This window comes from Archocentrus centrarchus, chromosome 17 (genome assembly GCF_007364275.1).
Source record: "Archocentrus centrarchus isolate MPI-CPG fArcCen1 chromosome 17, fArcCen1, whole genome shotgun sequence".
Lineage (NCBI taxonomy): Eukaryota > Metazoa > Chordata > Actinopteri > Cichliformes > Cichlidae > Archocentrus > Archocentrus centrarchus.
Genome location: NC_044362.1, coordinates 30,568,505 through 30,582,211, shown reverse-complemented (window position 1 = coordinate 30,582,211; position 13,707 = coordinate 30,568,505). Strand labels below are relative to the sequence as shown.

The following is a 13,707-nucleotide window of genomic DNA, read 5'->3' as shown; positions in this document are numbered from 1 at the left end:
CCAAAAGTTTCTCAAAGCATATTCTTCAATGACCAAGTCAGTCACCTGATCTCGTCCCAACAGGGCATGCTTTTCCATTATTGAATACGAAACTGAATGCACAAAGAGCTACAAACAAGCCAGAAACTGAAGGCGGCTGCAGTAAAGGTCTGGCAGACCACCTCAAAGTAGGAAACACAGCATTTGGTGACGTCCATGGGTTCCAAACGTCAGGCAGACACTGGCTGCAAAGTTTTTCATCCAAGAATTACGAAAGTTCTCAAGTTTTTGATGGGCCACTTTAGGAAGCTGGCATAGGATTGAAGTCCACTCAAGAAAAATGGAAACATTAAACATGTTTAGTTCAGAGAGTGTGAATGGACACGTAATGGCTGAAAAGCTGAAACTAGTGAACTGTTTCATTGGTCTGTTTCTGTGCTGCATTCACAGCTTCATCTTTCCTTGTCATGCCAAAGAACACGCTGGCCCTTCATACTCTTTATGGGATCCTCGTTTATAAAATGAACATAATTCTGTATTAAATAAGAGTAAAAACTAGAAATTAAAGTTATTAGGAAAGTATTTCCTGAGGTAGTGAATCTACAGAAAAGACTTCTTTTTGAAAGAAACACTGACTGTGGTCAGTAAAAAAAAAACGATGGCTGTAGTCATTTGGTCACACAAATAGCGCAAATCAACATGCAGGCAAATATAATATATAAAATAATATAAGCAACACTGTAGTTACCAGATTCACATTTAACATCACTTCAGTAAACTAATTTAAAGTAAAACTGTTTGTGCCACATCATATTTTGACTGGACTGGACTTGCTTCAGATGTAGTTGTTATTCAGGGACAGCACTCAGATGGCTCCGCCAGGGACTTAGCTTAAGTCAATTACAACAGTAAATGATGATAAATGTTATCATTGGCCGATTGGTGACAGTATAACATTTCAATAAAATACCAGTGCCATTGTTTTCAAAGGAAAAATATAATTGACACAATAGCAAGCGGGATCCTGGCACAATCAAGTTACCAGGAAACCTTATTTTAACAAATGACCAGACATTTTCATGGCCAAGGACAGTCTCCACTTATTTAACTGCGGGGAGCAACAGACAGGACATGGCGCCTTTAAACTCTCACGGTATGATTGGACTGGTGAAGTGGAGCTCACAGACTCAGACCGCCTGATGGTGATGCTGCTCCAGTCAAGACTGTCAGGAGAATTGTTTCATGCTAGTCCCTCTGACTGCAGAGGGAAGACAGTTACATCGGCCTCTGCTGTCAAGCCATTTTCCAGCATGTGAAGAGAGCTTAGCCAAAGGTACAAGACTGTGTGTGTGTGTGTGTGTGTGTGTGTGTGTGTGTGTGTGTGTGTGTGTGTGTGTGTGTGTGTGTGTGTGTGTGTGTGTGTGTGTGTGTAAAAACTGAGCAAGAGAATAAATTAATAAAAAATGAAGGGGACAGAAAGCACAGTCAAGTTTGTGCACTGTTATAAAAAGATATTTTGTGGGCACCATTGTTTGCAATTTTGAATGAAGCAGTTAATCATATGGAGTCCATATGATTACAAATTTGCATTGATTTTCCCCCATAAATAATAAAGATACAACTGTTTTTTTTTCCCTCACCATTCTCCTTGAATTTCAACACAATTTCTTAAACTCTTATTTTGTACTGATTGAAAAGAAAGTCCTACACAAGCAAAAGTAATAGTACCTCAAGGTACTGAGTGTGTGTTTGAGTCTCCTCTCATTTTTTTCTCCTGTTGGTTGCAACTAGCAGGTTTTCAGTGGTGCTTTCCTGCTTAAATTCAAACTGTATGAAATGGTTTATCACTGTCTGTTTGTCAGTCAGACCAGATGTTATGCTTGCTTACTGTATGCTGAAGATTTATGTCCCGGGGGGCGTCAGGGCTGAGGGGCTACCATATCATGCAGATGATGGCTCTTTTGTCTTGGGTGCCATCCTTGAAGACAAGGCATGTGGGGGCAGAATGGTGGGTCACAGGAATCCAAAATACTTGCACCACACAGAGGACAATAGTTTGGTGGTCCTGGGCTGAATGAGCTGTCATTTTGTTGAAAAACATGAGAGAGCGCCTTTCATTTCGTATCCATCGGTGACCGTTTGAATATCACACAAGCTGTTTGTGAGTATCCAGGCGATGATGGCCTCTGATGTCGTTACCATCTGACAGAGCTGACGGCGGAGTTGATGCCCGTGTCGCTCTGAAGCCATCACACAAAGAGGGAGACATGACTGTTTGGTTTTTTTTTAAGGTTGTGAGATGAGTGATGTTTTCTGAGCTCATTGTGTGGAAATGGTTGGTCTAAAATCCTCTGTTCCATAGTTAATGACAGCAGGAACTTCTCACTCTGGGTTCTGTGAGGCGTCAAGTGGTAGCAGAGAGAATGAAGTCAAGTAGTGTCACACAGAGAGGAGGTCTTCTAGTTTTACATGCCAACAAAAACGAAATAAACTGAAGACTTAACGCTGTGTGTTAAAAATCAATTTGCAGTTTCAAAATGTAACTTATGACCAACAAAAGGGGAAGTGGAAACAATTAAATTTGGGTTTGTTAGTATCAGCTCTGAAATCACTAAGAGAAGAAAAACTACTGGGGCAGGGTGAAGATCTGAGCAAAGGATCCTGGGGGAAGTGTTAAAAAACATTATAGTAGGACTACAAACAGGAGGATAAGCGGAAGAAAATGGATCACCACAACTGTTTTGTAGCAATAGTGATAAGAAAGGGTTAAAATAGTGATATAGCATTATTTAACGCACACATTGTACCTGACATAAGTTGAGTATTGTGATCATATAGTAGTTTTATAGGCACTTTAAATCGAAAATGCCTGACAGAAACAAAGACTGATCCGAGGGAGTAAAAAATTTTTTTGATATCTGCTTAAAACCATTTATGAAGCTTTTTGAATATGATTTTTTATTTGATAACAGCCAAAATTATTGATTTAATACCTTCCCGACTGATATTAAATAATTTGGTAATGGGAGTTTAATTGGGTTTAGAGTTTAATTCCTTAATCTAAAAGAAAACCCATATCTGATGTGCTGTTTTACCGTTCCGTCTTACCTGAGGTGCAGTGTGTGTGAACTAGCTTCAAAGGATACAGAAGAAGTCAAAAAGCCTTTGCAAGCATCAAGTTCTGGTTTTATGAAATGCTATGCTTATTTTTTAGGCACTGCAGAGTTTCCAAATATTCTGTTAAGATGACATTTCGTTCTTGTTGAATTTGGAAAAAAATTCCCACTTGTGAGAATTTCTGTGCTTGCATCTGGGATGCAAAGATGCAAATTATACCAAATGGTTTGAATTCTTCCATCCAACCAATCAATTTCCCCCTTTTTACAACATGTTTTCCTCTACTTTTGTCATCCACGGAAGCCGAACACTCAGATACCATCTTCCAGTTGTTCCATCAGCAAAGAACAGCATGGCAGGAGAAATGCAACAAAACAACATCTGAGATTCTGCTCACAGATAGGAACTAGGTTGCAGGAAGGCCATTCAGTATGAGTACAGTGCTCCTTTCAGATAAATCTGCTGGCATCAGATCCTTGTAAAGAAAAGTACAAACTTCTAGTATGTCACACAGCCCATCTACTTCTACACTGACCTTGTACAGTACTTGCAGAATAAGGCACAGTACTTTTCATTCAGGCCAACGCTGTTTACTCTACTGTGCATACAAGTGTGGCCTCGTACGGTGCTGTACGACTAACCAAATCAAATCCAGCTCAGTGTTCATAACGTCATTTACAAAACCTCATGGTAATTACACCTCTATGTTTTCAGGCTGCCTTATACAATCATACAATGGCTTCAGGTTTAATAAAAACTCGCTTTAATTCAGTTTATTAAAATGTTAACAGTGAACAAATTTTAGCGTAACTAGCGTAATTTTAGCGTAAATATAAAGATTTTATTTTTATCCCTCAAAGCAGAGCAATCAAACAGGGTTTTAAATCAGAAAAACACCGAAAGTAGTAAAGAAGCAAGCAGTAGCAAACACAGTGAGCCTCTTTTAAACAGTTAGCCTGTTAGCAGGTCCAAGTTCTGCTGCTACTGCAAACTGTCTTCACTTTTAGTACCGGCACCTACGTTTTCCAGAGATCAGTCTGAAAATGGAAGGAGAAAATATCCAGTGAGCAGCACTTCTCCGAGTGAAAATGTCTATTTCATGTCAGAGAAGTGCCAGACTGCTTTGAGCTGACAGGGAGGCAACAGTAACTTAAATCGACACTCGTTACAACCAAGGTATGCAGATGAGCATCTGTAGAAGCACAACTCATCAAATCTTGGTCTGAAGATGGGCGACAGCAGCAGAAGACCACACCGGTTGCCGCTCCTGTCAGTTAAGAACAGGAAACTGAGACTGGCTCACCAAAATTGGACAGTAGAAGATTGGAAGCGTCTCAATTTCTGCTGTGACATTCAGATGGTAGGCTCAGAAATTGGGATAAACAACATGAAAGCACGGATCCATCCCTGCCTTGTAATGGTCAACTCTTCAGATTAGTGGTGGTGTGATGGTGTGGGGGATATTTAATGTATTAGCAAACAGGCATCTGTGTATATATCCAGCAGACACATTACCACATGAATAATTTGAGTGGATATTCATCCTATTTTAAGCAAATGTTTGGTCTCCACCAGGTCCTGAGTAAAAGTGTCTCTCTCCCAGTGTGCTGCACCTGGCTGCTCCACTCTGCATGCCAAAGTATCCTTATCGAGATGCTGAACCCTGATGCAACCATCAGAGTATGAACGTGTGTGAATGTTAGAAAGCACTCAGCCATAGGCAGAAGTGCGTGTGTGAATGTGTGTGAATGGGGGAATGGAGCATGTTGTGTAAAGCGCTTCGAGTGTTCGGAGTAGAAAAGCGCTATATAAGAACCAGCCCATTTACCATTTAACCGATCACCTGATTTCTCAAACTCAGCATAACAGAGCTACTTTGCTGCAAACAGCTCCATGCTGCTGATTGAAAGAGCAATATTATTTTATTTGTAACGTGTATAACAAGTCTGACCAGTGCAGTGTTAACAATACTATAAACTGCCAGCCATTAAGTCATCCTCTATCAGTTTTATATAAATGCCTGAGGCCAGTCAGGAAGTTGTGTTTCCCATGGTTATGCTCTAATAAGATTAACATAGGTGTACTAAATGAGTATCCAAACTAACTAAATTTTAGTCCACTGAAATTGCTTGCTTGAGAGTTCAGAGCTGCACCAGAGTTAGCGCATTAACACGGAGACTGACAGAAATTGGCTAAACCTCCTGCTTGTAAGCTGGTGTTACAGCTGTGATGCAGACACAGAAAATGCAAGAAGAGGTAGAGATTGCATTGGTTTGTGTGTGTGTGTGTGTGTGTGTGTGTGTGTTTATGTAGGTGTGGGGTGTGTGGGGGTGTAGCCATAGAGAACAAAAACAGCAAGCGATTTTTCTGCTGCTAAAAGGGAAAGGAAACGAAATACAGACTCCCCAACTTTCTCCTCCAGTTCTGTTCGCTTGCGTTCAGAGCATTGAGAGTCGGGCCGGTGGGGGTTGAGAGAAGTATTAACAAGGAGGGGAGGCGGGGGTACAAACTGAAAGGTACCGGTCAGCCGCCTCAAACCTCCACCAACCACCAAGCAACTCCCCGCCCCCACCCTCCTCGCCCTCTCAGCACACAGAGTAGAGCAGGGTCTCCGCTGCCTGCCACCTCCAGCTGCCACCAAGGAGGACAAAAGATTGTGTGGGGGTGTATGCGAAGGAGTTGCGGAGAACTGAATAGAAAGATAAACTGAAGAGTGCGCGCATGCGCACGCACACGCACACACACTTGCATGCACACTCCCCAGGAAGGACCTTGTCATCTGCATTAGGCAGCATCTCTTCTTTTTGCCCTCTCTCTCTTTTTTTTTTCCAAGCTCAACTGCAAACACTGTTAAGATGGGAGTTTTCACACGTGCACACACAAACAAAACTGCATATGAATTGAGTGCGTACCCAGGCATGAAAAAGCTAAAGCGTCATCACCTGTTTTTCTTACACAAATGCACAACAATATGCAAATACACAGACAAACGCACCTTTCCATCTTAATTCTTTAACCGCCCATGTTTGCTGCAGCTGTTAGTCCTGCCATGGGTGCAGCGGCTCCCTCTCCATAGCGAACAACTCAGTAGCCTAAGAATGACCGTGATGTATGACATAGTCGAGTGGGTTACTAACACCACAAACTCATGCCGACATCACCAGCAATGATTATGAAAGATGGCTACAGTAGATGGAAAGCCATAAATCTGTCTGTATGTGATTTTGTTTCTCTCAGGTGTCTAATAAATTCAGAAAAAAACTAATATTTTTGTTCACTTTCTCCTTCAATATAGTGTTTTTAAAAATTGCAAGTGTAAATTGTGAGCTTATATTTGTCAGTAGGCATGCACGTAAATTTACAGGGTTTTTTTTTTTTTTTTTTTTACAATGAGTGAGAGAAATATATTTTAGTTTAATGAAACAAAATCTACACGTCTGAGTTTTACCTTTAACTGTGTACAAAATCTTCTTTACAAGTAACGGTTTCCAATAGTCCTAAAATCCTATTAAAGCTGATATTGGGAAAGAAAACACCGCATTGCCCGTGGAGATAATTCTACTTAAAGAGAAAAGTTTATTTGCGTGAATTGTCTTGGACCGAGCGGCAGTTTCTCGGCAGCAGAGGACCGATGTCCCGAAGATATTTCCATTTGTTTCTAGAAAACAAATGAATGTCGTCGCATCTACAGAACAACTTTAATTTGTTTGAAGGAAAACAAGATTTTAAGAAGCAGCGTGAGTCTGAGTGACTTGTAAAGAGGAATGTCCTGCTCTTTTCTCCTCTTTTCCCTCTCCTCCTTTCCTCCCAGCCTCATCCTGTTCCTCGCCTCCTTTTCTCATCATTCCTGTCCAGCTCTTTTTTTTTTTATTCGTTTCTCGTTTTTTTTCCCTCCCCTTTTCTTTTCATCCCCTCTTTACTCTCTTGTCCTCAACTCCTCTTCCTCTCCTCTTCCTCCTCCTGTCGGCAACATGTGGAGCCGTAGCCATGGCAACAAGGGGAGGTGACATGTGCTGTAGACAGGCAGGGAATGGAGGGAGGGATGGGAAGAATATAAGGAGGAGCCCCACAGCACACTTTGTAGTCTCTCTCTCTCTCTCTCCTTAAAAAATAGCATCATTCCTCCCTCTGGAAGTGGAGGCTGCTTGTCCTCTCCTCTCGTCTCCTGTCATCTCCTCTCCGAACGTGTCTTGAATTGCGTCAAGAAAAAGACTGGAGAGAAATCTTTTGCTGCATTTCTCCTCTTTTTTTTTTTAATTAATGTAATTTATTGATTTTTTTTTTTTTTTAACAAGGGATGAGGTTAATGGCATAAAGAAGATGTGGAGGCGAGAAAGCTAGGAACTTTTTTTTTTCCAAAAGAGGAAAAGGAGATGATGGGAGGAGATGAAACTCCCTGTCTCTCCAACTCACTGATTCTCTCCTCCTCCTCCTCCTCCTCCTCCTCCTCCTCTGGTGCGATGCTGTCTCTGAGTCTGTGGAGTCCGTGCAGCCGGAGTGGAATGGGAAATAGACGCAGGAGGAGGTGTCTGTTGCATTACCTCACCATGGATTTTTGGTAGGTTTTAATTGTTTTTCATGCTAATGTGGGCTGACTTTATTCAGTACCTGCAGCTGTTGAATTATCCTGAAAATCTATACAAAATTTTAGAGGTGATGGGTCTGTTCTGCTGTTGCTCTTCAGTCATTTCTCTGCTGGACGAAGGAGTGTGCCCTGCTTTTACACACATTTTTTTTCCTAATATATTATTGCATCAGTTTAATTTAGATTATGTCTTGACAAAAATTTCTTCACTTCATCAAAAATTACCTGAAATTTGCCCCAAAAAGTCGAATATTTTAAAGGTGAACGCGCAATGGGAGTATCCATGGAGTTTAGACAGTGACTGACGGTGCACCGTGGTCGAGGGGGCTTCATGCAGCTGCATCTCACCGTAACATTGTAATAACATTCAGTTTAATGGGATTTGCTGCTGTTTTCATTTTGCTCAGCTTCTGCCTCGCTCTGCTGGAGATCAAACTTTAAAAAACCTTTTTTTGTTTTGTTTTTTCAAAGCTGTGGTATTTATCTTAGAGGAGTGTCCTAATTTGTGTGCAGTTTGTGAAATCACAGAATTGGTTCACACTTTCTATTTGGCGAAGATGAATAAAATGAAACGAATAGCTTTTGCTTGGTTTTAAGTGGAAGTTTAAATGGGTAAAGGATATTTTTTCTGTTTTGTGCAAAGTTTCACTTAGATCCATTTGAATTTGGGTGCGTGCAGCGCGCAGACGTAAGTGCATGCACAGCATTTGAGAGTGTGTGGGTGTGTTGTTAAAAAGCCATACATGCAATTGTGCACCAGTAGATGCAAGTATGTGAAATGTAATATAGCCATACCTCTTGCAATGTGTGCATATTAAAAATCAGTTTCATTTACGTACCCATATGTGCAGCTGTGTGTGTGTGTGTGTGTGTGTGTGCGTGCATATATGTGTATGAACAGTGTGTTTCTGTGCGCTTGTTTGCTGAAAGGTTTTCTTGAAACCATGGTTGAACTTTTTCAAAGGCCCGGAATGAATCGGAGGTGAGGGATAGATCTTTTCTACAGCAGTCGTTGTGCAGGAAAACAAAAGCTGGCCGGCGCTCTCCCTCTGACCTTTTTTACCCATTCTGAATAAGCCAGAGCCGTGCAAATCCATCTGCCTTTTGTCTACGGGAGCCTGGCTAATCCACACCCCCATTCACGCACATGCACACACATACACCCTGTCACACTCACACCAACCAGAAGACTTAACCGCTCCACCACTAACCATCCATCCAAATACCAAAGACCGCAATCATTCTTTTCCAGTGAATGATTTACTCGCATTTTTGAGAAGAGTTCACCTAAATATATTTTCTTAATTGATTTAAGTAAGACTTTAGTAGTTACAGCTGCAAAGATTATTATTGTAAGCCTATGGAAATTAGGGTGCTGCCCACATATACCACAAGGAAGATTTTTAACACTAAACTGCATTAAAAAAAAATTCACCAAGTGGGGAAAAAAAACATTTTTTTACAACAATATTCTGCTATTCGTTTTTGTTCTTTTCCCTCCTGTTCAGAGACGCCTGTCTGTCTGCAGGGAGTGTGTCTGATATTTGCTGAAAAGGGATGAACCTAGCAGCGTCCACAGCCAGACAGCCAGCCGGCATCCTTGACGGGCTACATTAATGCTTTTCAGAAATAGTCAGGAAGCACTGCACACTGTATGTCAAACCACATTTGCCTATGTGAAATGAAAAATTTGCAAGTACAATCGATTTTTGTGGAAGCAGATGGACAATGGAGGTGGAAGCATGAAAGGAGCTCCCTTCTCCCCTTTGCCTTCGGGGAGAGAATATTTTCCTTTCATTTTCAGCCGCTCTGAAAAAGTCTTGATCAGAACGTCTGATATTCCTCCAGAAACAAACATTTTTGATTTGAGTTTTTTTTTTTTTGTATCCATCTGAATGATGAAAAAATGACTTCAGAACCAGGAATGATGTAGATTAAAGTCTGGAGTTTGGTTTTATTCCGATTCAACCCAACAGTCCTGATATTCCTTTTCACCTACAATCACACCAGCAGCGTGAATCAATTTACATTTCCTTTAATTTCTATGTACTGGGCTGTAATTCACCTTAGCAGTCATGACTCTCTTAAGCAAGCCCTCGAAATGTAATGTGATTGAAAGCGTTAAGTCTCAGGAGTGAGGAGCGATAAAGGCCTTAGAACTGCAGAGCTGGGCAGATTGCTTCTTATTACTGGAAACATATAGTACAATAAAGGTAACACACTTACATACAGATACGGGCTTTCAAACGCCAGTGTTTAGTTTCATAAATGTATATTACCGAAAAGGCTGTGCAGTCATTTGCACAGTAATGGCTGAATGCATTGGCTCACGCGTGAATGTTCCACCTCCCATCCTGAGCAAACATTTGATTTTCAATCATTGCAAATTTCTGCTACATCTGCCTCTGCAGCTCAGCTCGAATGGCTGCTCGTTTTTCATAGCTGTGAACTAACAAGTCATACGCCCTCAAGTCGCGCTCTCTCTCTCTCTCCCTCCCTCCCTCCCTCCCTCCCTACCTCTCTTGCACTCACTCAACAACACGCTCCTCCACCCCCTTTTTACTGTTACTAACAACTGCAACCAAACTTGATTAAGCAGGTGGGGTCAGGCTACATTTGTTTGAATCAATAGATAGACATGCTAGGCAGCCATGATAAAGAGGCCAAGGGAGGAGGTGGGAGCAGTGTGTGCGTGGAGTGGGGAGTGTGCTTTGGAAACGCCGGCATCTGTCCCGTGAAAGATGACTGAGCTGTTACAGTTAGGGCCTTGAATTATGGGCCATTACTAGCCAAGCAAGATGCAATCCTTCTCCATGAAACTTAATTTGACAAAACAATGAGATGACTCGGGGAGTAAAATGACAAATGAAGTTATTTGATCCGCAGTTAAAAAAAAAAAATACATTTTGCAAAAGATGATTGCAGTGGAAGCATGTGGAATCAGCAATAATGCATTATTAATGGCCTTGCCAAGCCCACAACACATACAGGCTACTGCTCAGCTACTTTTGTTTATGATGCCTCCTTAATGGCTGATATTTTTTGCCACCATCTTTTACATTAAAACCGCATTAATGAAAAGAAACATTAAAAATACACAGCCCAGCCACAATCAATTGCATCTGCTCTTACAGATGTCTAATGCAACATTAGTATCAGCAGCCATATAAATGTAACATAAACAGACTCCCTACATTATGTTTATTACTGATTCATGAACAGCCTCCATAGTAAGTTGAGCTCGCAGATAAATCTTTAATGTGCACTGTACTTCAAAGCTGAATTTTTCACAATTTTAGTTGTGCTGTTTTATTATTATTATTATGATGATGTTTATTATATAAATATATCTTTTTTCTTAGTATTGAGAAAGTGCTCTTTAATGCAGAGCCTCAGTCAGAGACACCCACTGTTTCTTTTCAGGGCCATCACATTACTATGCAACCAGCTTTTACAGTATGGCTCAGAGCTCCCCAAGCAAATTGGACACCCCACAAAGCATCGGACAACTGTTGTCCCCCATTGTGGGTGTTTGTGCGGGCGCTCTTTATTAGGTGCTGAATGCAGCAGCAGCAGCAGCAATGAATGAAATCATAGGGGGTGGCGATGAAGGGAGGGTGCATTATCGAGTGGTGGTGGTAGTGGTGACGGTGGTAGGGTGGGGTGGGGGTCACTCCCTGAAACCTCACAAGAATTCCAGAACAATCTTTAGCAGAGCAGAGCGGTCCTTTTCCCACCTCCCAGGGGTTCGGGGCTTCTCTGTGCTGACAGGCAGGCAGGAGGGATCCGACAGGACTGCCCCCTTTCTCCCCGCTGCTTTCAAAGCCTCCTTTCCATTAACTCACCACGCCACACCTCGCCTAATCTCCATGACCTCTACCACTGAGGGACAGGGATTTTTTTTTCTCCCTCCCCTTTACCCTCGAGCTGCCTTTCTACAAGGTTTCTACAAGGTTTTTTTTTTCAATCATTATTTTTGTCTGACAGAATACAAAAGTGATTTTAAACAAGCTTAATATGCAACATAAAATTCCAAGTAGAGCAAACTAATGATGAGCGCAGTAATAAGTGTGTTTATGTGCTCGGGACTGTCGAGCGTTTGAATTTTTTTTGTACCAGTAAATGAGTGGTAATCTTTGCTGTGCTGCAAAGATATGAAAAAAAAAAAAAAAAAAAAGTTCCAAATCAGGAACAAGTCAAGAAAATCTGTTTTCACGATTGATTTCTTTTGATAATTCTTTGTCAAGAGGAATTACAGGCCTGTCATTGGCTGTGCAATTTGTAGCTCTACTCTTTTGGTTCTTGCCTCGCTCTTTGTTGGCAAGATCATTATGCTGTGCGTAATAAGGGGGAATTATGTTGCCTATTGTTAACTAGTAGTAGTCAGGTAAAAGGCAACAGGCCCATTATCTGGAGCTCACTGGTGTCTGAAAAATGAACAGCAAGCAGCCGTCAGAGCTGCAGCTCATAATGAATAGTTCAATAAGTCTCTTCTCTCAAATTATTGCACACTCGTGAAGCAGTTCAGACAGAGACTTTTATCATACAGTATGTGTCCATTGTGTTATCTTAAGCAGCTGACTGGTTGAAAAGAAATCTTTAATCTCTAGTTGTTTGCCGAAGGATCTGGTCCTCCCGTGCTGGATTAAATTGCAGCTGAGGTCGGAATTGGCAAGGCGCTCGCTCAAGACAGCAGAACGTCTGTTGCGTCTGTGCACGATGGTAGAAAATTCCTCCAATATAGCAAACGGGGTGTTGAGCTGTCTGGAGAAATCCAGAATGCTTTGCTAAACAGGAGTTTATGCATTCTATGCACTCTTGGGCACAGATGGTGGAACAAACGCTGGTGATTATACTTTTCATCGAGCACAGTGATATGCATGTTTATGTGTTTCCAAAAAAGGAAAGAGAAGAACCATGTGATTTACACTTTTATCTACCCATGTAAAGTCAAACGTTTTGGGTGTTTGGTTTTTTTTTTTTTTTTTTTTTGATTTTTTGGGGGGGGGGGGGGGGGGCATCATTAGTAGCAAAAATAATTCAGGCTTATATTATCTTGTCAAAGGATTCCAGTGTGACTTGTTTTTTTGGCCTGTTTGGTGGCTGTTTTAATCCAAGAGTATCAAACCATGTGTCATGAAGCTCTGAGAGCCTGCAGGGTTGTTCCAATCAAACACTCCGCCAGATGATTTTGCAGATTAGTTCCTCTTGTCTGACTAATCAGTAAAATCACCTGAAAGCATATGCACTCTCAGGTAGACGGTTTCACACCACTGCAGTTTATTCTAAAGCACCTGCTTCCATCACGACCACAGTCATTTTTAGCAGGGTGGATGAATCAAAACTCTTACCTTGGCACTGGCAGCGCCTCGCTCTACCAGTTGAGCTGCAAAGAGAACCACTCACCTCAGATAAAAATAGTAATAGACGTAATGTAATAATTTTTTTTTTCCATCTCTTCTTTTGTGGCCCACAGGAAAGCCAGATCAACCAGATCCCCACCAAGTATAGCCAGACAGAGTCAACCAAATTCCTCATTCTCACCATCGTGTCAATTCTGTGTATCGTTGGAGTGCTGCTGGCCTCCACCGTGGTCTACTGCCTGCGGCACCGCTCCCACCACAAGCTCAAGGAAAAGCTCACCAATCTGGGAACAGAAACAAGCAGCGATGCTACCGCCACCTACCAGGTAGGAGTTTCTACTGTGTCCATTGGTGAATTGACATTATACAGATATATTTATAGAACATTTTTTGCTGGTTTTGTTTGTTTTCATAACTGATAAAATATGCATAAATGAAAGTGGTCCCATAAAATTGCATGAAATTAAGAAGTGTATGTTTTGTGGACCTTTTTTAAAAAAAATATTTTTAATAAGAGTGCCTTTTTTTTCTTGTAATCATCGGGCCTCCTCAGATGTGTCTTGCAACCAATGGTAGCAGCAACATTTCCCATTAAAACAAACCAAAAAGCAGTTCAGAATCAACAGGATATATGTTTATTATTTTTACAAAATTTGATGGCAT

At 41.4% G+C, this 13,707-nt stretch overlaps 1 protein-coding gene across 1 annotated transcript in view; it reads left to right on the top strand.

Annotated features, from left to right (window-relative positions):
• Nucleotides 1-13,707, top strand: part of LOC115795638 (receptor-type tyrosine-protein phosphatase N2-like) — a 229,311-nt gene that overhangs the window by 155,156 nt on the left and 60,448 nt on the right. Inside the window, 1 exon segment of the mRNA XM_030751631.1 lies at nucleotides 13,158-13,370. Within this exon segment, the coding sequence (XP_030607491.1) occupies nucleotides 13,158-13,370 (213 nt within the window).